Source organism: Hesperophylax consimilis, chromosome 13 (assembly GCF_061612785.1).
Source record: "Hesperophylax consimilis isolate HC1 chromosome 13, BYU_Hcon_1.0, whole genome shotgun sequence".
NCBI classification, from domain to species: Eukaryota; Metazoa; Arthropoda; class Insecta; order Trichoptera; family Limnephilidae; genus Hesperophylax; species Hesperophylax consimilis.
In genome coordinates, this window is record NC_142848.1 from 34,862,686 (window position 1) to 34,886,740 (window position 24,055).

Here is a 24,055-nt window from a genome sequence, read left to right on the forward strand (position 1 = left end):
TATAATGTGGCAAATTAAGTTATTTATAAAATGATCGGAAAAAAATTAAATATTTATGTCTGAACATCCACAAAATAAAATAAAAGGCACTTTTTGGCCATGTTTTTTTCTTGCATAAATCAAAACAGGCGGATGGTGTTAAGCGGGAATATAAACCTTATCGCCATCTACGTAAGAGGTGTTTTTGATAGCGGCTCGATTTAAAATATTACACGACGTAGTGCATCGCCGTAACGTAAATAACAAAATTCAAACCTGTTTCCGCTCATTATAGCCGCCAATGATATTGATTTCTGCGGCTAATTGCGTTTATTGGTAAGAAGACATGCTTTTCTAAGGAGCGAACGGGCTCGGTAAACTAACGATAATATCGATGTCAACTGTCAAATGTAATTGTCGTGCTCGCGAATGTCGACTGATAAACTTTATTGTCAAAAAGACTATTGTTCTGTCAATGTTGGCTTTCATTCTGGGTACTAAGTCCCACTAGCAGCGATAGAGGTTTTATCAATAATATCGATAAATTATCATCGTTTCTTGCAGATTGCCAACGATTGAAAAATAGTTAAAGTCGAGTTAATTCAGCATATTTACATTATGTTAATTGTTATTTGTTCGTTGGCAATCTGCAGTCTTGCTAGGGAATTGTGACAAGTTATTATCAATATTTTTTTTAGATATTTATTTACCCTAGCATCAGCCAATCAAACCAGGTAAAGGTTTTATCAATAATGTCGATAACTTGGCGTCGTTTCCGAGCACGACTGCAGATCGCCTATGATCGAACAACTGTTTAAGTCAAGTCCATATATTCACCATTATTACTAAGTCAACTGTTGTTTGTATCAATCTGTTACCGACATCTATTTATATAAAGAAGAGTGGCTGTGGCGCGCGGCGTTTATTTGATTTTTATACAAATCTACAGTTTTATTCCGAAATTGACGAAATTCGCACACTTTACCTTCAAAACAAGAGGAAGGTCACTGACTATATGTGATATAGAAGAAACACCCCATACCATTTTCCCACCCCTTAAAGCAAAATCGTAATGCTTTTTGATGAAATTTTCACACTTGATATTCAAAATAAGAGGAAAATTACCGTCAATATCTGATTTCGAAAAATTCTTCGTAAAGCCCGGGCATCGCCGGGACTTCAGCTAGTTACCGATAAAAACTTTATCGATGTGCTATTGTTAGTATTAAGCTCAGTGTACTTACGTATCTTTGTAATTTTGTCTTAATCAGGTAAATTCTATTTGGACTCGATTTAGTCGGCAGACTCAATCAATCATGTTAATTAATTACTATTTTGTATAAATAATATATTAGAAGACCTTGAAAGGCGTAAAACAACCGTCACATAACCTGAAGTTTGCTGTCAGAACCGATTTTAAGTACCGTTTATTATTATATTAGTGAGACATGTTGCATTGAAGGCAATCATTGGCCATTAAGAACCTGACCTCGAGTATAATTTTTTTTAAATATTATATTATTCATATTTCCGGCATTCCAGCTGATCAGAAGTTTCGTATTTGAACTTATGTAGGAAGCCAAATAAACTCCCAAAAAAATAAATTTTCTACTTAGTTTTTGTAAAGTGGCTAAAAACGTGATTGCAATCCATTTCCCTCTAATATTTATTTATTTATTAATTTATTTATTTATTTATTAGATACAAATAATTACATACATATTAAGGAAGCTTTGGCTGTCCAACTAGGAAATTTTCCCGTTTTAGGACAGCCAAATTGCCTGGTTTAGTTAACATTTGTACACGCTGCTTTTATGAATTATGTTTCCATACTTTACATTAATAGTTACGCTAGTAATATAGTCTATATACATATATATTTATCAAAGTAATCAAAATAAAAACTTTTTCAGACATATTTGTACACCCGCATATTAGTTTTTTTTTAATGAAAACACCTGATAAATTTTATCAAGGTACATCTAATAATATGCAATTAAGGAACACTGTATCAGGGTACATGATAACATATTGGATTAATTCAATTTATAGTTACAATATAAGATAAATATTAGGTGGGTTTCTTAATTTGATCGCTATTACTGTGCTGTGTATTAATTTACATAATCAAGGTACATATAATATAATATACATAATCAAGAAAAATATAAACAAGGTACATGAAAACATATTGTATAAACATTATCAATCACAAAAATTATCAATCGCATTGTATAAATCAGATGCATGGTAGGAATTTTTTATTTAACTGCCAATAACAATGAATAAATGTGAGTACAGAACATTTTTGTTTATCTGTTGGTCATCATAAGTTCGCTTTCGACTCTTCCTAAGTCTAGAAGCCAATAATAAACTAATTTACGCAGAATGCTTATGCTTTCCGATTTCCATAAATCGGGTAAGAGGTTGAATAATTTTGGACCAAGGTAATAGAATTGTCTTTGGGCAAAGGATGTCATAGTAGTAGGTGGAACAACTGGATTCCTCCTTGAATGTCTAGTGTCGTGATAATAATAATAATAATAATAATAATAATAATAATAATTTTTGCAAATTTATATATAAAGATGCAAAAGTCGGTCATTTTGAATACATGTAGGATAACAAAAGATTTTTTAAATATTTATGTTGAGGGATCAGTAGGATTTATAGGCCCTGTTAGAAGTTCTACCGAGCCGAACCCTCTGATATGAAAATATCTGGAGACGGTGAATTTTTTTTCCCATTTGATATCTGGTGATTTGACGTGTTGTTGTTCTTGTATTGTTTTGTATTTATTTTACTTATATAATGCACTTACATAGTGTTGATTGACTAGCTGATCATTTGTGGAAAAGTGAGTGGAAGGGTTAAGTTTTTCCTTTGGGGAAGACTTAACCCGGACAACTAAATCGGAAGTTTAAAATAAAAAGTGTTTATTCCGGTATGTGGGGAGGTTAGTGCAGTCCCACACATTCCATATAGAGATACAATAAAATATATAATCAAAAACAAAAAGATAGAACAGAAAACCAAAGAAAAGAAAACAGAATAAATTGAGAATAAAATAAAATAAAATGATAAAATAATAGAATAATAGAAAGTTGAAGCCTTTAGGGAGCCGTGACTATATTAGGAGCTAGTATTTTTCTCCAGTGTGCGTCAATGCTGGAGGATGGAGTGAGGCGGGCTTCCATAGTGAGGATATTTCCAGAGCTTCTTATCCTTTCCCTCATTCCTGCCACCCTGGATCTAATAAGGGCTGCATATCCGGGAACTCGCCCCTCCGTGAACATACATAATGATCAATGGAAGGGTAGTGGTGGCGTTGTTTTTGAGTGTGTAATATAATTTTTTTATGTATAGTTGCCTTACATCAAGAACTCGTATCTCTTCGAATAATACATCACTGGGGTACCTAAATGGTTTTTTTAGGATGACCCTTAGCAGTGATTTCTGTGCTTTTGCTAAGGGATCCAGTATTGTTTTGGTACATCCGCCCCATCCCAAAGATACATATTCAATAAGATAAGATAAATAAATAAAAAACACAATGGCACGCAAATCGCTGATATACAGCGCCGCGCATCTTGTAAGTTCCAATGTGATGCGCGTTGCATGTATATAGCCTAGCGAAATTTTGTATAGAAAAACTATTTCAACTACGTATTTATACGTGGAGTCAGGCACATGCAACCATGTGACGTGATAGGTCCAAAAAAATAAATCTATTTTAAATGGTTGCATATTTTCCTTAGGCCCTTGCGAATTTCCTAAAAGAGTTTTTCTAATAACGTAACCTGTGACAGGTAATTTTTTTTTAAATAGCGTAATCTGTTGGATAAGCATGCTTCCTTGATTTTTTTTTTAATTAGTTCAGAATATACCAGTTGGCATACAAAACATTTCAAAAGTTTGTCATGCAAGATAGCTGCCAGAGAATTTCCCCTCATCCTAGATTCGGCTTAGTTATGTATTTATTTGAATTAACGATTCTAGTATAATAACAATGTAAATACTTTGTTATTGTTTTTTTAATTCTGACAATTATCTAATTACGTAAAGGAAAATTACTGAAACAATTTTAGATAATAATATTCACAGAATATGAATTAGAAACGACGGAGATAATAAACTATCAAGTTGAGATCGAGACGCTCTACTAACTGGGCTACCGTCTTCTCGAAAATTATTAACTTTTTTTTTCGAAAGAGAACCCGCGTTTTAATGTCGATCACAACCTAATCTTTTATTTTCTGTGTCTTTTCTATTTAATATTATTAATATTGTTTCAACCCAAGTTAACAAATTTTTAAGAGAATAATTAAAGACTTCGTAAATAATCAGTATCTTGTAGATGAAGGAAGTTAAAGGGTTTTGAAAATCTAGAGGAAATATTAATATTGTTAAAATAATTATTTTGGCCGCCTAACCCTAGGTTGCTAATCGCTATTATAAAATTCAATGAAGATATTAAAAAAATGGTAAACTTATGACCTCTTCAATGTTTCAGAGTTCTCATAATCATGACATAAACAGTTAGTCAATCAATAAAATTAACACTGTACTGCTCGATTGTAGCGTCTGTTGCTAAGGCCAGCTTTAGACTTGTAAGTTTTTTCGTAAATTTACGACTTCTAGCCAATGGGCATATTGCATTTTGAAAATCCAATATGCCCATTGGCTAGAAGTCGTAAATTTACGAAAAAACTTACAAGTCTAAAGCTAGCCTTATAATAACTTATCTTATTACGACATGCTGTTGATAGTGCCTTGTTTACTTGTAAACAATACGCTAACATGATTTATTGTGCCCAATGTTTATTGCATCCGAAATTGCTTACGAATTACAGCTTTAGATGAACATGAAAGTTGACTTTAAATAATTTAAACGATACGAATGAAATGGTGTTTCATGGAATTGGGTGATAGTGTGTGTAGAAATGAATAATGTGTAGAAAGATGGAAAACATGAAACCAATCACATGACACTGTATCTCTGCGAAGAAGCACACAACACAATCACAACAAGAATAGCCATAAGGAATATAGATGATGGGGAAAAATGTTATTCATAGATCTCCAGAAAGCTTTTGACACAATAGACCATAAAATATTACTGTCTTAAGCTAAAAGGAAATAGGAATAGCCGAAACGACAATGAACCTGTTGATGACACATATAACAGAGCGAGAACAACAAGTGCAGATTGGCAAAAAAAGAGTAAACTATTGACATTAAACTATGGCGTCCCCCAAGGAAGCGTACTGGGACCGATTATATTTATTATCTATATAAATGATATCACAAACCTTAACATTAAAGGAAACATTACCAAATTTGCTGATGATACCGTTATATTATTTCAAGAAGAAAACAGGACGGATACATTTTGTGCGGCTGAACAAGTGCTTAGTAAATTTATTAAACTGAAAATAAATTCACTTATCCTTAATATAAGCAAAACTAAAAATATAACATTTTCAATGAATTTAAGGGGCCAACCAAAGGGTACAATCATTTGAACTAAAATTACACGAATGTCATAGAAATAATGATCAATGTCATTGCCCAATTATAGAAAACTCACAAAGCATAAAATATCTCGGGGTAGTAATTGATGAAAATCTTATATGGGACCTAAGTATTAAAGGTATCACGGAAGAACTTACAAAATTATTATTTATTTTTATATTTCTTTAAAAATCTAAGAAATGTGGTAAATAAAAAGGACATGAAAAAAATCTATTACGCTTTATGTCATTCTCGTATTGAATATGGAATTATAGGACGAGGATCTGCTGTATCTAAGTATATACATAACCTAAACATAATTAAAAAATGAATCATAAATACCATACTGAAAGTACCCATAAGAACGCCTTAGATTGAAATGTTCAATAGTTTTGATGTACCAAATGTACAACAAAATACAATGCTAAAAATATGTTATTGAAACTATTAAAAAAATACTGTATCCTCTACAGTACCACGTATTCATCACACTAGGTCAACTCGCAATGATATAAAAAAATTCCAGGTCATAAAACCACATTCGGACGAAGAAATTACATTTATTTTGCGAAAAAACACCACAAAATCCTTCCCCCAGATATAAAGCGAATACAATTTTTTAATGACTACACATCTGGCTGAAAGAGATTGGTGAAAAAACTCTGAAAAACACGTTTAAAATGACATAGAAAATAATAGAACAGAAATGAAAAACTTTAGTCCGCCTCAGCACAGGTCACCCCAGTGAGGAGGACTAAAAATACAATTTATTATTAGTATACACATTTCACTATCACATTTTGTATGTACAATGTTTAAATAGTCGCTACAATAAAAAAGGTTTACCGCGATACCTCGAGGCAATTACACAACAAAACGAGTGAGTATTTAAAACGTTATTATTTATTTATTTAAACGCCATAAAATGGCTTTTACAATAGAGTGATTACAGAACAAGTAATGTGTACACAAAAATATTGTTGCAAGTGATACAGTTGTTAATAGAAGTGCAGTTAAACAATACATAATTAAAATAAATATCTACTAGTGTAGTAATAATATTAGTAGCATGAATACTAGGTTTGTATAAGACCTGACATAAATCATGGTATGAGGTGTTTATGATAATGAATAGTAACTATGTAATATAAAGTAAGGCCTAGAGTGTTATAATAACAGAGAATATTTTATTTGAACAGAATATTAATATGTATAAAAAGTGACTTTTCACATGTATAATCTAGCAAAATATTATAATAGAGTAATTAGTAGTGAGTTTATTGTTGCCTTCAAAATTAATTCTACTTGGAATAGCTGGGCAAGTATCGCAATTTGGCTTTAGTAAAACAGGGCTGTCAACGATTTTATGATACTTTTGGATAAGAAATAATATATTGTTTTGTTTCCCGACTATGCACCAGTGCCGAAGGGATTAATGATGCTAATTCCTTACCAGTAGAACAAGTATGGCATTTCCACATGACGCCTGTAATCTAAAATGTAGTCTTCCAAAGGGCCACCCATTTCTGCACAGCATTGAGTCAGGATTTTCAAATTATGTTGGGGCACCAGATCAAGTGAATTGAGATTGGTACAGGGTCAGCAGTTGTACACTACATATTACAGTTGTGTATAATCATGTATTTCATATATATATAAGCGTGATTCGTTTTTTAGATTTTTTTTGATTGGCGTGTCATTGTAATAAGTTTATAAATTGTATGTAAAAGTCACCCCTCTCCGAAAGGTGACTTTGACCACTATTTTTTTGATCCCCCAACAAATCTGTACATCTATATCTCGATGGTTTAAACATGTGCAATAAAATCTTCATAAACAAATGAATTTAGAAAAAAAAAAGTTATTTACTTTAAAAGTGTTAAATTCGTATATGCAGTCGATCGAGGTCGAACGAAATCGAATCGATTTTTATTTATATTACACGCCCATAGTGGCTTTTACTAACATGTGATATAATTATAATAATTTAGCACTAATATAACAAAAGCTAACATTAATATTTATTTATGAGGTATGTTATTATAGCCTTCTTGTAACTACATTCCGTGCATGCACTTTAACTTACGATACTCAACTTCTTTTTACTTTTCAACGAGATTATGTACACGCAAAACACAGTTTGCTTTTAAGGTTGTAAGGTTTATTCCTTCTATTGTTTTTCAAAACAAATGCACTCGAATTTGCACTATATTCTTGCCACTGTTTTAAATTTTAAATACTTTTCCAGCAAGGTGATGGTTAAGGATATGTAGGAACCGGATAAATGACATCCCTAGGAACTAGGAACTAAGCATATTCTCTTTTTAAAACAAAGCAATGGTACTAAATATTTTAGATGTTATTGTTTTTGGTTCGTCCAGGTGTTAAATACCGTGTTGCCGTAAACGTAACATCTTTTGATGTTATTAAATACTAAAACAATAATATGTTTCTTCTGTTGCCTTCTAGTTATCATCAGGGAATCTCAAACCTGCATTGTGTAGCGCCTGCAGTCTAGAAAAGCTTCACCTTTTGTTGTTTTTTCGAGATTTATAAGACATTTTAAAATATATGTTATTTTAGTAAAAAAAAACTTTTTTACGGGTTGAATTATTAAATAAAGAAATATTAAGTTTATTTTTATTTGACACAAAATATTATTATTCCAACAGCCCAGAGCCAGTGGAACTATAGCATACCCAATTTAGGGGTTGTTGTAACTTGTAAAACAAAATATTACTCTTATTTTTATAAGCAATAATTGTTCGCCTGAAACACTCATCCACATTGAAAAAATCTCCTGATAAAAAATACATGACGCCAACGGGACATGTATTATGTATTTTTTATCAGGAGATTTTTTCAATGTGGATGAGTGTTTCAGGCGAACAATTATTGCTTATAAAAATAATTGTTATCCTTTGTGCTATGCATAAATAAAATCTTGTCTTAAAAACATTAATTTATCAAAAAAATAATAAAATATTACTCCATTTTAAAATATAATAAATAAATGGTTTAAAATCGCTACATTGAAAATGACGATAATTGCACGCCATTGAATAACCTGTTATGCGCACGTAATGATATTATGTTGGAGTATTTGTAGGTAATGATACAGTCATTATATGTTCTTGTCTTCATCTGGACTTCTGAGTCAAGGTCTCTATAAAACTCTGACAGACGTTTAAATCAATCTAATGCACATATAGCTATAATAACTTGATCGATGAATGCAAGCATTGATTTTCCATCTTGCATTCAAAATCAATCTAATACACATATAGCTATAATAACTTGATCGACAAGTGCAAGAATTGATTTTCCATATTACATTAAAAATCAATCTAATTAACAGACATCGTCCAAATTACAAAATAATAACACGAATACAGTAAAATGAAAAATACACGAGTAGACAAAGGTACATGAAAGCAAAGACATAAGGCAGTTAATAATATAAGAAAATAAAGTGACAAGTCGAATCAAGTCAAGACTACGCCGTGGGTCAGGACCACGGGACACTTATAATATTCCGTCACTTGTTTAGCGACTGGCAAAAATCATTCAGACTTATCCCAAAAAACGTTAAGGTTTTGACTTGAGTTGACCAGTCTACACATTCTGGACAATGGTGAATAATATCCAAAATTTGTCGAATGATGGTTGAGGAAGAGCAGTTCATTATTTCCGAGTCTGTGCGAGGGGATATTGAAGGGAATGAGTTGCAGTAGAGTAGGTGAATCAATAATACCATTTATAATTTTGAAGAAGCAAATGAGGTCATTTCTTTCCCGACGGACTTCCAAAGGAGAGAGACATATAGCTATAATAACTTGATCGATGAATGGAAGCATTGATTTTCCATCTTGCATTAAAAAAATGATCACATATCGATTCGAAACGCCCATTTGGGTTTCAAAAGCACAAGCACATGCTTTATTCTTTATGAAAATGCCGGTAACTTCATCGGTCATTGTTCCCGAACGACTGCAGATCGCAAACGAACAAACAACGATTCACGTCGATTAAGGCGATGCACCATGTCGTGAACATTTGGAATCGGGCCGCTAACAATAATACTCCTTATGTAAATGGCTGTAAGGCTTAATTTCCCGTTAACAATGGGAAAAGGGGATTAGTACTCGTAAGTATGACATTTTGAATATTAAAGCAGTTTTTATAGACCTGATACTTTATTTTTTTCTGGGCTTATAAAAAGAAAAATCCTGATTATTTCAAAGGCCAATGTGTGTTTTAGTCGTAGTATTTATTTTAAGCATCTTAAATATTTTTGACTGATCAAATTTAATAAAACAAAAACATATGAATTTGCATTACTTCGTAGTACTTCCGCCTCACGAAGTATAATATACTGTATTATAATGGTACGTATACATTTGGAGTTTCGCGCCATTTGCGGTTGATTTGTTTCTTTCCCATAAGTTGAGGTTCAGTTCAGTAGTTCTGCTCGCGTATGTATACGTAGCATTACATTACACATAATCTATCAAATAAACTGATAGCTGAACACATTTCTTTGCTCACTGCTGTAATACTTACTAATTATTATTCTTAAACCGATTAGCGCATACAAATTTAGCCGATTCATCAAGATACAATAAATCGCTGTATTCGTTACGTATATAATATACGATTTCCGTTAAGATTCATTGTTGTCAATTCGACTTTGACCGCGGAAAAAGGCAATAAACGATGCTCGTTAAATATGTATACATGAATGTTTAGTAATACCTGTTTGTTTTATAGTTTTAAAACTATCGTTTACTTTTTTATGCTTACAAAAGCCAAATGATACATTGTTACTCGTACATAATAAAATGATCTACCTATCCATTTTCTTTTTATATAAAGAAGAGTGTCTGCAGCGGGCGCGCGGCGTGGATTAATTTCTTATGCAAATCTACAGTTTTATTACGCTATTTACAAAATTTTGCGCACTTGACCTCAAAACAAAAGGAAGGTCATAGTCTACATAAGATTTCGAAAATTTTTGCGTAAAGCCCTTGCAACGCCGGGGACTTCTATTTAATATTAAATTTCAATATTTGGTTACAGGTAAAATGTTAGTAAACAGAATGATCGTTTATAGAACAAATAGTTAGGATGCAGGCGAATTCTCAAGTTATTGTTTTACAAAATTATCTTTTAATTACTGTCTGTATCTTCTCCTTAGATAAAAAAAAAATAAAAACATGATCGTAACTCTCAAATGATCGTAAATCTCAAATTATCGTAACCCTTAAATGTTCGTAACTCTCAAATGATCTAACTCTCAAATGATTGTAACTGTCATATGTTTATAACTCTCAAATGATCGTAACTCTCAAATGATCGTAACTCTTAAATGATCGTAATTAGCAAACGGTCATAAATCTCAAATTATCGTAACCCTTAAATGTTCATAACTCTCAAACGCTCTTAACTCTCAAATGATTGTAACTCTCAAATGATCGTAACTCTCAAATGATCATAAAACTCAAATAGTCGCAACTCTCAAATTATCGTAACCCTTAAATGTTTGTCAATTTCTAATGATCGTAACTCTCAAATTATCGTAACCCTCAAATGTTCATAACTCTCAAATGATCGTAATTCTCAAATGATCGTAAATCTCAAATGGTCGATTTAAATTTAAAAAAATTATCAGCCACTTTGCTGTTCGGTAACGTTTTTTTAATACAAAATTTAGTATTCATATTTTCACCACATGTCACCACTGTTTTATCCTTTGTCAAAGTTTGAAAACCCACCTGGCAATATTTTATTCGAATTTCGTTGAATAATGTTCGTATGTACCTACATTGGCGCGCTTTTACAATCACGACGAAATGGCACGGTACCATTCGTCTCATTTTTAACTATTATTATTTAGTGTGTACGAAAGGGCGAAGACGCTTTTCGACATACTTGCTAATAATAGCTGTTGAACACGAGAGGCAATGCCAATGACAGTGACAAATTTTTAACTTTTTTGTTTTCAATTGAAAAAAAAAGTTACTGGACAGCAAAGTGCCCATAACATTTTTTACTCCAAATGTACTAAGGAATAGCTGGTTAAAGTTTGTCGGGTACGTGCCGATACACCCTCTATAAGCAGTAGTATTCTACTCGCATATATTTAAAATAACTGATGTGATAATAAGAAAAGAAAAAGATAAAATTATATTTATAACTTTTTCAGATAAACGGTTCAAAGATCACTTCAAAACAGTGGCGGATGGTGGTATCTTCAATTCAATTCATTTTATTTATTAATTAAAAAAAAAAAATTAGTATTATCATAATATTGTAACTACATGGTTTTTACCCAGCATGCTCCCTATTCCCTTTTTTCAACTTTTGAACGTTTTTACTATTCAAAAACCTTGTTCTTTAGCAACAAAAACTTTTGAACAGTGAGCTCTGGAGTCACTTAATTTGTGTAAAGCAGTACTATTAGCAATTTTTTTACTACAAGCATTGTTTCTCAACCTTTTTATTGTCGCGACTCCCCTAAAAGTCTAAATGTAAATTAAAACGCCTTGTGACCCCTTCGCTACATATTTAACAGTTATCAAAGTTTTATATTACTAAAGTGAAAATAATAGGTTGATAATTAAATACACAAATTATTTATTATCATTTGTAAGTAATTTAATAAATTAAACAATGTTTACTTTGTTTGAACTATTTTTTTTTTTTATATACGCCGACTAGCTTCGGAACAACCGTTCCTTCCTCAGGGCAAAATATACTAACTTGAAATTACAAAACTATGGGTGAACATAATATATTATTAAGTGTTGAAGTGGGGGTGGAGGCGTGATTAGGGATTAGTGAAGAATGGGGGGAGGAGATAGAGCGAAAGTAATGTACTTTTTTTTTTTTTTAATAAATTCATAGATACCATGCCCTAATACAATTCTTTGTGTGTTTCAAATATTAATGTATAATGTAATATGCATGTATAAAACCTTTTAAGTGAAAAAAAAACTCAACCGTTGCATTGACTAATTAAAGGTTTCAAATATCCAATCATGTCTGATTATGTCTAAAAGGGATCGAAATTACATATTAATCTCCCAACATGCCCGCCATTGCTTATGCTTGGTATAACTCAAAGTGACCAGCTCAGGCACGGCGGCTCCATCCAAGCCAGAGTCAAGTTAGCCTCACAGAAGGGGGGCGTACTGTATAGGGTTGGCAGAAACTTTAATGGTAGTTTTTGCGATTTGCGCGTTCAACACGCTCTTGTGTCCTGTTCAGGGTGGATCAATGCAAAACGAACTCTAAGCAGAATTCTTGCCTGAACAGACTATGCAATAATTACAATAGCGTATTATCCAAGGTTGATATTTTCATTTGCGAACTCACCAAATACAAGAGGTCCATCAAATAATATTTCTCTGATGGTTTGTAAATAATGTTATGTCTCTATTGTTTATATTTCTATTATGAATTGATGTATATCTACAACCTCTCTCCATGGCTATAAATGTATTGTTTTGTAAATTTTTCGTTGTATATAATCTTTTGTTTTGTATAAATTTTTTAATTCGTATTCCTTTCTTACAAATTTAATTTACTTATTCCATATTATGCTGTCTCAGTAGAGGTAAAGTCACAAGGAGGAAATCCATAATTCGTTTTATTTTGGCTATATAATACTTATGTACAAACTCAGACTTGTTGTCGATGACAACGCGTTCTATCAACTTTTGGTGGCAATCACACACACACACACACACACACACACGTGGACAGATATGCATTTCTCTGAAATCAGATGACATTACAGCAGACACGAAATAAATGTCGGTCCTACGTGATCGGCATTTGGCTAGGTTGGTAGCGTTTTCGACTCCAGTTTCTGGGTAGGAAGATTCAATTCTCAGTCAAACCAATTTTTTATGGTTTAAGTTGACTGCCTCCGCGGTCGTGGGGTAAGGCTCTCAACTAGCAAGCTGGAGGTCGCGGGTTCAAAAATTCCGCGTGCGCATGTAAATTTTATTTGACTAATTTGTTTTATTTCACAAATTATTCATTTACAATAATATTTATTTATTTATTTATTTTTGGGAAATCGACAGTTTACATTTAATCAGTTTGTACATGTGTTATTTAGTAAAAATAAAACCAATTATGGATATCCTCCTTGTGACTTTAACTGAGACAGCATAATTTAAATTTGTGAGAAAGGAAATATGAATTAAAAAACTTAAAAAATTACTTGCAAATATATAGTATATTTGCGGCATGTTCCAGAGTTGAAGATAATCTCAGTAGGCATTTTACCCCTGGCATTCCAAAATTTAATGTATAGAGGACTAAAAATGTAGTTATGTCTGAAAGTAAGAAAAGTTAAAATAAAACTTTCAATGCCATGATTCTCACTTTGACTCTCAACACCTTTCAGATCGTCCAACGCTCCCGGGATGCCTTCAACCGCGGAGTGATGCGGCCGCTAGAGTTCCGCGAGAAGCAACTGAAGCAGCTGATGCGGCTGTACATGGAGAACTCGGAGCGGATCATCGAGGCGCTGAACAAGGACCTGGGCCGCTGCCGCATGGAGGCCAGCGTGCTGGAGGTGGAGTACATCAAGAATGACCTGGAGTACCTGCTGGAGAACTTGCGCACCTGGGCCAAACCCGAGAGGGTACGTCTTTTTAAATTATTCGAATGTAGGTTCCCAGCCTAAATCCAACCAGATTGAAGGTCAACATTATTTTGCGTACGTGCGAGACTAGCATTACTTCGTAGTGTATTACCCTAAAAGCAATTGGGGGCTCTTCAATAAAAATGATGCCTTTTACGAGAATGTAGCCTGTTTTAAAGGTTGATATTTAATTTACTGAAACCATTCATTTAAAATCCAAAATAGACTTAAACATACCGGAACATTTTACCTCCCTAGTGCTGCAAATACTTAATTTCTTCAGTCTTGTTTGCACTTGTCTATTATGCAGTGTTTTAGCTATCAGAAGGAATAATTAGAATGTCCTTCCAGCCGGAGAAGGGCATGATGAACGCCATGGACGACGTGGTGATCTACAAGGAGGCGTTCGGGGAGGTGCTGGTCATCGGGCCCTGGAACTACCCAGTGCAGCTGTGCTTCATCCCCTTGGCGGGAGCCCTGGCTGCCGGCAACACGGTCATCCTCAAGCCTTCGGAGCTGGCGCAGCACTGCACCGACCTCATCGCCGAGCTTGTGCCCAAATACCTGGATAATGTAAGAACAAAAATGTATTATATTTACCACGGAATGTATACTAACCTGAAGAAGAAATTCCATTAATAAGCGTAGCCGTAAAGTAGTAAAGAGAAATGGTAAAGCAATCAACGCAGAGTGTATTTACAGTTGATTAATTGGGACACACCGGGCCCAAACATTTTGTCCCAAATAAGTAGCTGTCCCAAATAAGTAGCTGTCCCAAATAAGCGAAGTTTAAGGTAGATAAAGAAAAAATTGTTTTTTGAGTTTTATTTTATACGTTTTCATAGTGGTTTAAAACAAAAAACTTTTTCATTTTGTGAATAACTTGAACTTATGTTAACGAATGTCGGTGGGCGGCTAACAGCCGGTATGGGTGAAGTCTACTGAATTACTCCATTTTGCATGGACTTCAGATGGGAATTTGTCCCAATTAAACGGAGTGGTGTCCCAGGTAACTGAAGTAAATTAGTATTAGTTTCTTTATTTGGTTTCTATTCCTCGGGTTCTGGCCCAAATAACCGGCTTTCCGAATAAACCGGTGTGGCAATTAAGCTGCAACGACTATATTAACTCATCGTTACAGACTGGTTTACAAGAACTACGGTACCTTGAAATGGGCCAAAACAATTTTCAACTTTGAAACTTAATAACCTTTTTATAAAACATTTTTAAGATTTGTACAGGCTGTGTGTTTTCTTAATTTATGTTGTTGAAATGTTGTTATGATCAATATAGTATTACAATCAGTCTACTTAAAATTTCAGGACGTGGTACAAGTTGTGCTGGGCGGTGTGGAGGAGACCAGTGAGCTGCTGAAGCAGGAGTTTGACTACATCTTCTTCACCGGCTCCACGGAGGTGGGGCGGATCGTGCATGCGGCTGCCAATAAGCACCTCACTCCAGTCACCCTGGAGTTGGGAGGAAAGAGGTACCTAAGTCGTATTACAATACCCCCAATGCACTAAATAGATAATAAACACTACAAATGCCTTCCTTGTAGATTTAAATGGAAAGCAATGTCGCCACCAGTGAGTGATGTAACTATTGAAGACATGAAGTAAAAAAACTGCTTCCACTTTTTTTTACCTCTGGTTCAGAAACTACTGAATCCGGTCCACACAAATCGCTTACCGAGTGAGTGAGAATTGTAGAACACATTTCAAAGAAATATTAATAAGTATGCAATTTCCAGTTTAAAACTTCACTGAAAATTTCACATTTTATGTTATTAGTTATTATCTTTTATCTTCAAAGAAAATTAACATTTTAATATTATACTTAAACCAAATATGATTTAAGACTTTCACGGCCAAAAGTATTTTTGTTATTTGTTTTTGGGGTGTTATGCCGTGTTGCGTTAACTAGGGTTTGGGGTGTTATGCCGTGTTAGCGCAACACGGCATAACACCCCAAAAACAAATAACAAAAATATACTTAAACTATTTAATGTTACAATCTATTATAATACCCACGGACAGGCTTTGCCTTTGTGGGATTTTTTGCTGCGTACTACAATGTATTTTTATTTGTAATATTATTCCAATGATGTATACAAAACTTTCAATAAAAAAAATAAAAAAATTAAAAATTGCACTTCTAATTGTACAATATGTAGCTCTATGGTCGCCGCCGATTTAATACTTTTGTTTCTAGCCCATTTAGCATGCGCTCTGTCTCGCTTACACTTGCCTGACATTGTATATCACAATCCCATTTGAATTTCATAATGATGATGAAACATAGTTTGGTATTGGAAATTTAAGGCCCAATTGGCCGGACTTTTGGATTTGCAAAAGTTCAACGACCCCGTTTGGGGTGGTGACCCTGGGTCGGGAACCCATGAGATAACCAATAAGATTAATTCTTTGTTCAGTCAAACTCATTTAAGAAGTTATCATGCTTAAGAAGTTTTGTTTATCGGTCCCTTGAAATTTCCAAACAAAAATCAGCAAAAAACACGATTTTTTCCCACTTAGAAGTTTTATAGCTAAAATTGTTTCCCACTTAAGAACTTTTAGAAATCTGGCGGTAAAACCCAACACAATCAAAATATAGTGCTGCAAAATATCTAAAATGAACCCTTTTTCCTAAAGTGAAAGAAGTGGATTCACAAATTATGCACAATCCTAGTACCTGAGATCATAACCAGGCCCTTTGTCAGCCGTAACCCCCTAACTACAATAAGAATTCGACTATGAAATCATAGGACCAATATGCAAGCGTCTTTAACAGTGGCGGCTCGTGACTTTTGAGTGTGATAGGGTGCTAAGTTTGACAAATTCGACACTATTAGTGTTGTTGTATCTGATTTTTTTTTTTTTTTTAAATTCTGTTTTTTGTATGAAGATTTTCAGGGAATCTGTGCGGCGCACAGTCAAACTGAAATTTCGTGAAAATATTCATAAAAAAACATTTACGGATTAATTTAATGCCATTTTTTGTAATATTTGCACCCAAAAGTTACGAGCTGCCACTGGTCTTTAAGGTTGTCTTTAATATAACTTTTCATGTATTTTTCAGCCTTGACAACGAGGGCTAGTTCTACATTTGCATACATTTAAAGGAGGCAGCCTTTTGTCATCAAACATAGAAATGTTTCATAATATTATTGTGTTTAAAATGATTTTTAAAACCATCGTATTGGTAAAAGATGAAAAACTTTTAGATTGCCTAAACTCACTAGAATTCCAGCATCGAACCGCTTGTATGCTGTAACTTTCTATGATTTAAGCCATTCATTTACACGCAAAATCATAGATATTTGATAGGTCTGGTCGGTAGGAAGTTTTCAAACAAACACACCATGCTGAGATTGTCAGTTCATTTCGTAACTAACTAACCATCACGCCGTTTCCCCGCAGGGGTAGGCAGAGAGGACGGACCGCCAAACAACTCGGTCTTGGCACACACTCCTTGCCTCATTCACATTCGTACATCGTCTCATACATACTCTTCTATTGTTCTGACTCTTGACATGGCCCGACTCAAGTATCTGATTCACTTGGTCGTGCCATGTCTTCCTCGGGCGTCCCCGACTTCTGCTACCATTCACATTTGCATCGTATATTCTCCTTACACTCCTTTCTTCGCTCATTCGCTCTACATGCCCAAACCATCTAAGCGTCCCTTTCTTGATCTTACTCATTACGCTTACATCAGCCTTGCACTCTTTGCGGATATCCACATTCCTCACACGATCATACATGGTTTTACCACACATACGCCTCAGGGATCTCATTTCAACAGCATTCAATCTACTTTCATCCTTTCTTTGCCAGTTCCATGCCTCACTTCCATACATCATACTTCGTTCATCCTAGACACGAGAGACTGCAGATCATCCATACTATTGGCAATCAGCACCGCATCATCAGCATACAACAGGCAACATACTTTAAGATTACTCAAATTCGCGCCCAATCCCACCTCTTTCAATTCTTGCATACAATTATCCATGTATAGATTGAATAACCACCGTGACATTACGCAGCCTTGTTTAACACCTTTCGTGATATCAAACCACCCCGTAAAACCACCGTTTACCCTAACACATGCAAGGCTTCCCTCATATAGAGACGCAATTGCCTGAGTCAGATTCGCATTCACTCCATACTTGGACAACACCTTCCATAGCTTTTTCCTGTCGACTCGGTTGTATGCTTTTTGTAGATCTACAAAGGCACAGAAAAGTTTCTGGTTTTTTGCCAGAAACTTCTCGGTGAGCATACGCAATGAGAAGATCTGGTCCATGCACCCCCTTCCACTCAAAAAACACCTTGCAAATCCCATATTTTATCCTTTGTTTCCTTTCTTACCCTTTCAATCATTTTGTACATAGTTGTTATTACAACTTTTGCTTATAAGGGATTATACTGCAGTTAAAAATATGATATTCAGCCTGTATTAATCCTGGGGGATGCACAGTACCAAACCATTTTATGCCTAACAATAAGCTCTTCGGTCTCCGACCCGTGATCGTCACTCCAGCCAGCAGCAAGCGTGCAAGAAAGTTAGGTCTGTTAAAGAATGGTAACGGTTTGGCCGGGCAGGACTTTGTGGGACTTTTTTGTGCAGGATTGCAGCATGCAGAATGCTCGTTCTATATATGAGTAAAACCTGCTAATCATCGATTATTCCGATGATCAAATGTAAGCAAGAATGCGAAATTAGAATGGAAATGCGACCATCTTTATGTTTTCTTTTGCATTTTTAGAAAGATATGATAATCAATGTAATATGAGAAATCTCCAATCGAATACAAGATTACCCATTTGATAGCAGGGGAAGATTAATGGAAGATATATAGTAGTGAAAGACACCTCATGGCTGGGAAACTCATTTGACTAATTCAAGTGCAGTTCGGTAATGGGATACAGTCTGCAGAGGGAAAGAAATTGCCTTGTTGATAGCCATCCTCCGAAGAAGGACTTATAGGAAGGAAAACTTAAGGAAAATATGACATTTTTAGCTGTGACAGCGGTTGCTTTTAGTTTCATCGCATTATTACCTTTTTGTCTAGAGGTATATTTTTCAGTAAACAAATTTACCTTTTATGACTGCTATTTTTAGACTTGTTGCATATCAATAAGCTATTTATTGACTGCGCAGTCTTCACAAATTATTAACAATGCCTTGAGGTATAATATGTATTTGTAAACAAGATTTTCATTATTTTCAATTTCTTAGAATTCTGTTGTTGACCTTTTAATAATTTATTTGCTTAAATGTATTTTTTTTGCTTAGCTTTTATTAAATATTAAGATGTGTGTAAATATTTTAGTTGAACCTTTAGGACGTCAAGCTCCCGTCACCTAATTAATACCTCTGTAGTGTGCCGAGGGTAAAAATCCCACAAACAGAATATATAAATGGTCAGATTACCAATCGGATATGGCGACGCCCAACAGATGCAAATTTTTCATATCGATAGGTACTTTTGGTGCTTTAGAAGTTAAATTTCAAAACATTTATTTAAAACAAGGCCACTGGCTGATCTTGTCTTGCAGTCACCAAAAAATATAATTCGCCCAATGTAATGATTTATCATATTGATAGGTACTTTTGGCGCTTTAGAAGATAAATTTCAAAACATTTATTTAAAACAAGGCCACTGGCTGATCTTGTCTTGCAGTCACCAAAAAATATAATTCGCGGAATGTAATGATTTTTTTTCATTTCAAAAAAAGAATTACAAATATAATTTATCCAAAATATGTCACTTCCGCAATAACAATTCTTTTTTCAAACTTTCTTCAGGCAGTTAGTTACCATAATTTATTTATATTCTACGGCCATAGGGGCTTTTGCAAAAATTTGATATACATAATAATTTATTGAAACAGTAATCATGAAGTAAAATTTGCTATTTAAGTTACATGGAGCCCATGCAGAAAAATAGTGTTGCGCCAACAATAATTATTATTGAGGTGTGTTATTGTAGCCTTCTTGTAACTATATTCCGTGCAGTTGAATACATGTGCTGTTTCTGTAAAAGTATTGCAAATTGAATATTGAAAGAATGCAAATAAAAGAGTCCAAATAAACATGACTTCCATCTTGAAATAGAAACAGAACGTAAAACAAATTTGCAGGCAGATGAAATGCAAAACGGTCAATGCGCTCAATTATGAATATTTATAATAATACAATATAATGTCTCTTTTGTAGCCCCGTATACATCGACAGTTCAGCAGACATGGACGTGACCGTGAAGCGGGTGCTGTGGGGCAAGCTGATCAATGCTGGACAGACTTGCATTGCCCCCGACTACGTGCTCTGTACCAAGGAGGTGCAGGAAGAGTTCCTCAAGCGGGCCACTGACGTGCTCAACTCCTGGTACACCGAGAACCCACAGAATTCACCCGATTTCTGCAGGATCATCAACGGAACTCATTTCAAGTGAGGATTTTGAATGAATGTTAATTATTCTATAACTCTTGAAAGTCCACTCCTTTTGTCCCCTTTAGTCCACTCCTATTGTCCCTATTTAGTCCTCTCCTGTTGTCCCTCTTCAGTCCACTCCTGTTGTCCCTCTTTAATCCACTCCTGTAGACCCTCTTTAGTCCACTCCTGTAGTCCCTCTTTAGTCCACTCCTGTTGTCCCTCTTTAGTCCATTCCTGTTGTCCTTCTTTAGTCCACTCCTGTAGTCACTCTTTAGTCCACTCCTGTAGTCCCTCTTTAGTCCACTCCTGTTGTCCCTCTTTAGTCCATTCCTGTTGTCCTTCTTTAGTCCACTCCTGTAGTCCCTCTTTAGTCCACTCCTGTTGTCCCTCTTTAGTCCATTCCTGTTGTCCCTCTTTAGTCCACTCCTGTAGTCCCTCTTTAGTCCACTCCTGTTGTCCCTCTTTAGTCTACTCCTGTAGTCCTTCTTTAGTCCACTCCTGTGGAAAACAACAAATAAATTAAGAACAAAGGGCCAGTTGCTTCACAGAATTTGAACAATTCATCAAATTTCAAAGTTAATTTTCAAGTCTCTTCAAGTTCTGTTATTATTTCACTATGGACCAATTGTTTCACAAAACTGGCAACCGGAAAAAACTGGCCCTTAGTCATTTGTTTGTTGGCGATCTCGTGAACAATGACAAGTTACCGACATTATCGATAAAACCTTTATATATCGACCGTGCTAGATATCCTGATCAGTTGTCCAGAGCCAGTGGAACTATGGCATCCCACTAGCTCCTGGATGGTATATTTAGAGGCTAAAGGGAGTTGGGAGGGGACGAAGATAGGTCATTAAACATATTTAAAGCCATTAAAAGCAATATTTCGATTCCAAATGGTGATTGAGTATCTGCCACTTTTTACCAGTTCCTGTTGCCAAAGATGTTGTGTTTCCAAAATGTTCCACCACCTAAGTTTAGTTCTCCCAAAACTCCTTCGTCCATCAGACTTATTACGCGTAACCTCATTGGTGATCAGTTATCTTCCATACTTACTATATTTCCTGCCTCCCGGAGCCCTTGCAGTTTATAAATCTTCTTATTGACCGCGCTTTCAACAGTTGCCATGGCTCGATGCTCATGGTTGTATTTTGACCTCCAAACACCATTTTCTGATTATAATTTTCCCCTCATTTTGCTGTTGTTTGATTGACTAAGATCTTTCTGGAGAGCAAACTGTAGTAGAGAATTTTATAGTTGATCAAGATTTTTCATCTGTTAATGTTTTTTCATAAATAAAGTGGTGAAATTTATGCACTTGTGTGATTTATATGTTGTCTTATTTAATTCCAGTCGCATCATTTCTCTGATCGACAAGAGCAAAGTGGCTTATGGCGGCAACTCGGATGCAAAAGAGAAGTACATCCAGCCGACCATCCTGGCGGACGTGCAGCCAACAGACGCCATCATGTCCCAGGAGATTTTCGGGCCCGTTCTGCCCATAGTCACAGTAGAGAATGCGTACGAGGCCATTAAATTCATCAATAGCAGGTAAAAAATATGCATTATTCAGTTAGTTTTTTTTAATTAAATGTATTGTTTATTCAAATGAGATGAGGACTTGACTTTGGTGTTCAGTATGGTGACTTTTGAATACGTAATCTTATTGTGCTTTGTTTTTTACAGGGACAAGCCGCTGGTATTCTACATATTCTCTCTTCTGAAGAAGGATGTGGACCTCATGATCAGCAACACCAGCTCCGGGGCACTGTGCATCAATGACACTATGATGCACATGGCAGGTTCGGATTAGCACTTTTTTTGTATAAAGCAGGGACAGTTTAACATAGTTTCCATGAGTACTCAGGTCATGGGCCCATGGAGCTATCTCCCATTTCACCTCATTACTTTGACAGTTCACCAGGGCTATCATTGGATATTTGGCGACTGTGTCTTCTGTTTCCACAATGTGTCTTCCCAGGTATCTGAGCTTTGTTCCCAACCTTTTTAAGGCGATGCACTACGTCGTGTAATATTTTAAATCGAGCCGCTATCAATAACAGCCCGTACGTAGATGGCGATAAGGTTTAAATTCACGCTTAACACCATCCGCCTGTTTTGATTTACGCAAGTAAAAAACATGGCCAAAAAGTGCCTTTTATTTTATTTTGTGGATATTCAGGGATAAATATTTAATTTTTTTCCGATCATTTTATAAATAACTTAATTTGCCACATTATACAATAAAATCACAGCCGAAAATGGGTTCGTAAGTAGGAGATTTTGATCTTTAAAGCAGTTTTCATAGGCCTTATATATTATTTTTTTCTGGGTTTATAAAAAGACTTATCTAAAAAATACTCGATTATTTCAAAGCCCAAGATGTATTCTACTCGCAGTATTTAATTAAAGCATCTGAAACATTTCTAGGCGACCAAATTTTCAAACCAAAAACACATGATTTTGCATTATTACATAGTGCATCGCCTTAAGGTTTATGTTTTAATTCAAAAAGATTGTTACATTTTAATTTTATTTACTGTTATGAGCGCTATAGACTACACAATTTGTTTTTTTTAACATTACTTCTACACAGGAGGCCCTGAGGAAAAAATTCCTCATTACCTATGTCATCTTTGGGAAGCTGTGTGGAGGGTCTTTTTAGGGTAAGGAAAGAGAGGAAGTTCTGAGAAGAAAAATGTATATCTGGAGGTCAATGTGTCTCACTGCGGTCTAAGGCGGTGGGTCGAGAAAGTCCAGAGGGAGAGGTCAAAAGGTCTCCCCCAACCATTCTGCCCGCCACGCAGCAGATGGTCAAACTCCTCCGCCGCCAAGACCCTAGACAAACCTCACCTCATGTACCCGGTCACCAACGTAGGCAAACGTAGCGAGAACCACTTGGGGTGACCTATGGCATAGGTGTTGGTTATCCAATAAATGGTTCCCAGTACCCGCCTCCCAAATTAAAAAGCAGTTGTATCAATCTGGTTAAGTTGAACATGAAGTTGTCCGTGTGGGGATGCTTTGTATGCGATAGGGGAGCATGGCTATCAAGCTGAACGATTGTACCGCCAGAGCATCCAACCATCAACCAAACATGATAATCTGTAGCGTGGTTGAGCGCTTGAATCAATTTTACTCACTCTGCCTAGGGGGCCTTTGTGCGTAGTTGTTTGTCAGCGTTCATTTAACCAATAAAAGTAAATAAAATGACAGGCTTCACTTTTTTAACTTGCTTATGGGATACTAAAATGAAGATGTACTGTGATATAGATGCCAGGAACCAAACTCTTGTATTCCTTTTGGAGCAGTTCAAGTGTATTGAAAATAGTGCAATGAATCAAAACATAAAAGCAATTTTTTTTCTTTAAAATTAAGGCATAGTTTTGTCCACCTTTTTCTTTTCATGTTAATTGTCATGTTTTTATGTTAATCTATGGCGCAGATCTGGGTGAAATTTTG

The 24,055-nt window shown here is 35.1% G+C and overlaps 1 protein-coding gene across 9 annotated transcripts in view; it reads left to right on the forward strand.

Moving 5' to 3' along the window:
* LOC149418891 (aldehyde dehydrogenase, dimeric NADP-preferring-like) overlaps nt 1-24,055 on the forward strand; it is a 136,874-nt gene that overhangs the window by 68,814 nt on the left and 44,005 nt on the right. For all 9 annotated transcript variants that reach the window (XM_089639053.1, XM_089639054.1, XM_089639058.1 and 6 more), the window contains 6 exons: nt 13,913-14,152; nt 14,504-14,725; nt 15,475-15,638; nt 20,378-20,608; nt 21,947-22,144; nt 22,280-22,395. In XM_089639053.1, the coding sequence (XP_089495179.1) occupies nt 13,913-14,152; nt 14,504-14,725; nt 15,475-15,638; nt 20,378-20,608; nt 21,947-22,144; nt 22,280-22,395 (1,171 nt within the window). The remainder of the gene's footprint in view (nt 1-13,912; nt 14,153-14,503; nt 14,726-15,474; nt 15,639-20,377; nt 20,609-21,946; nt 22,145-22,279; nt 22,396-24,055) is intronic.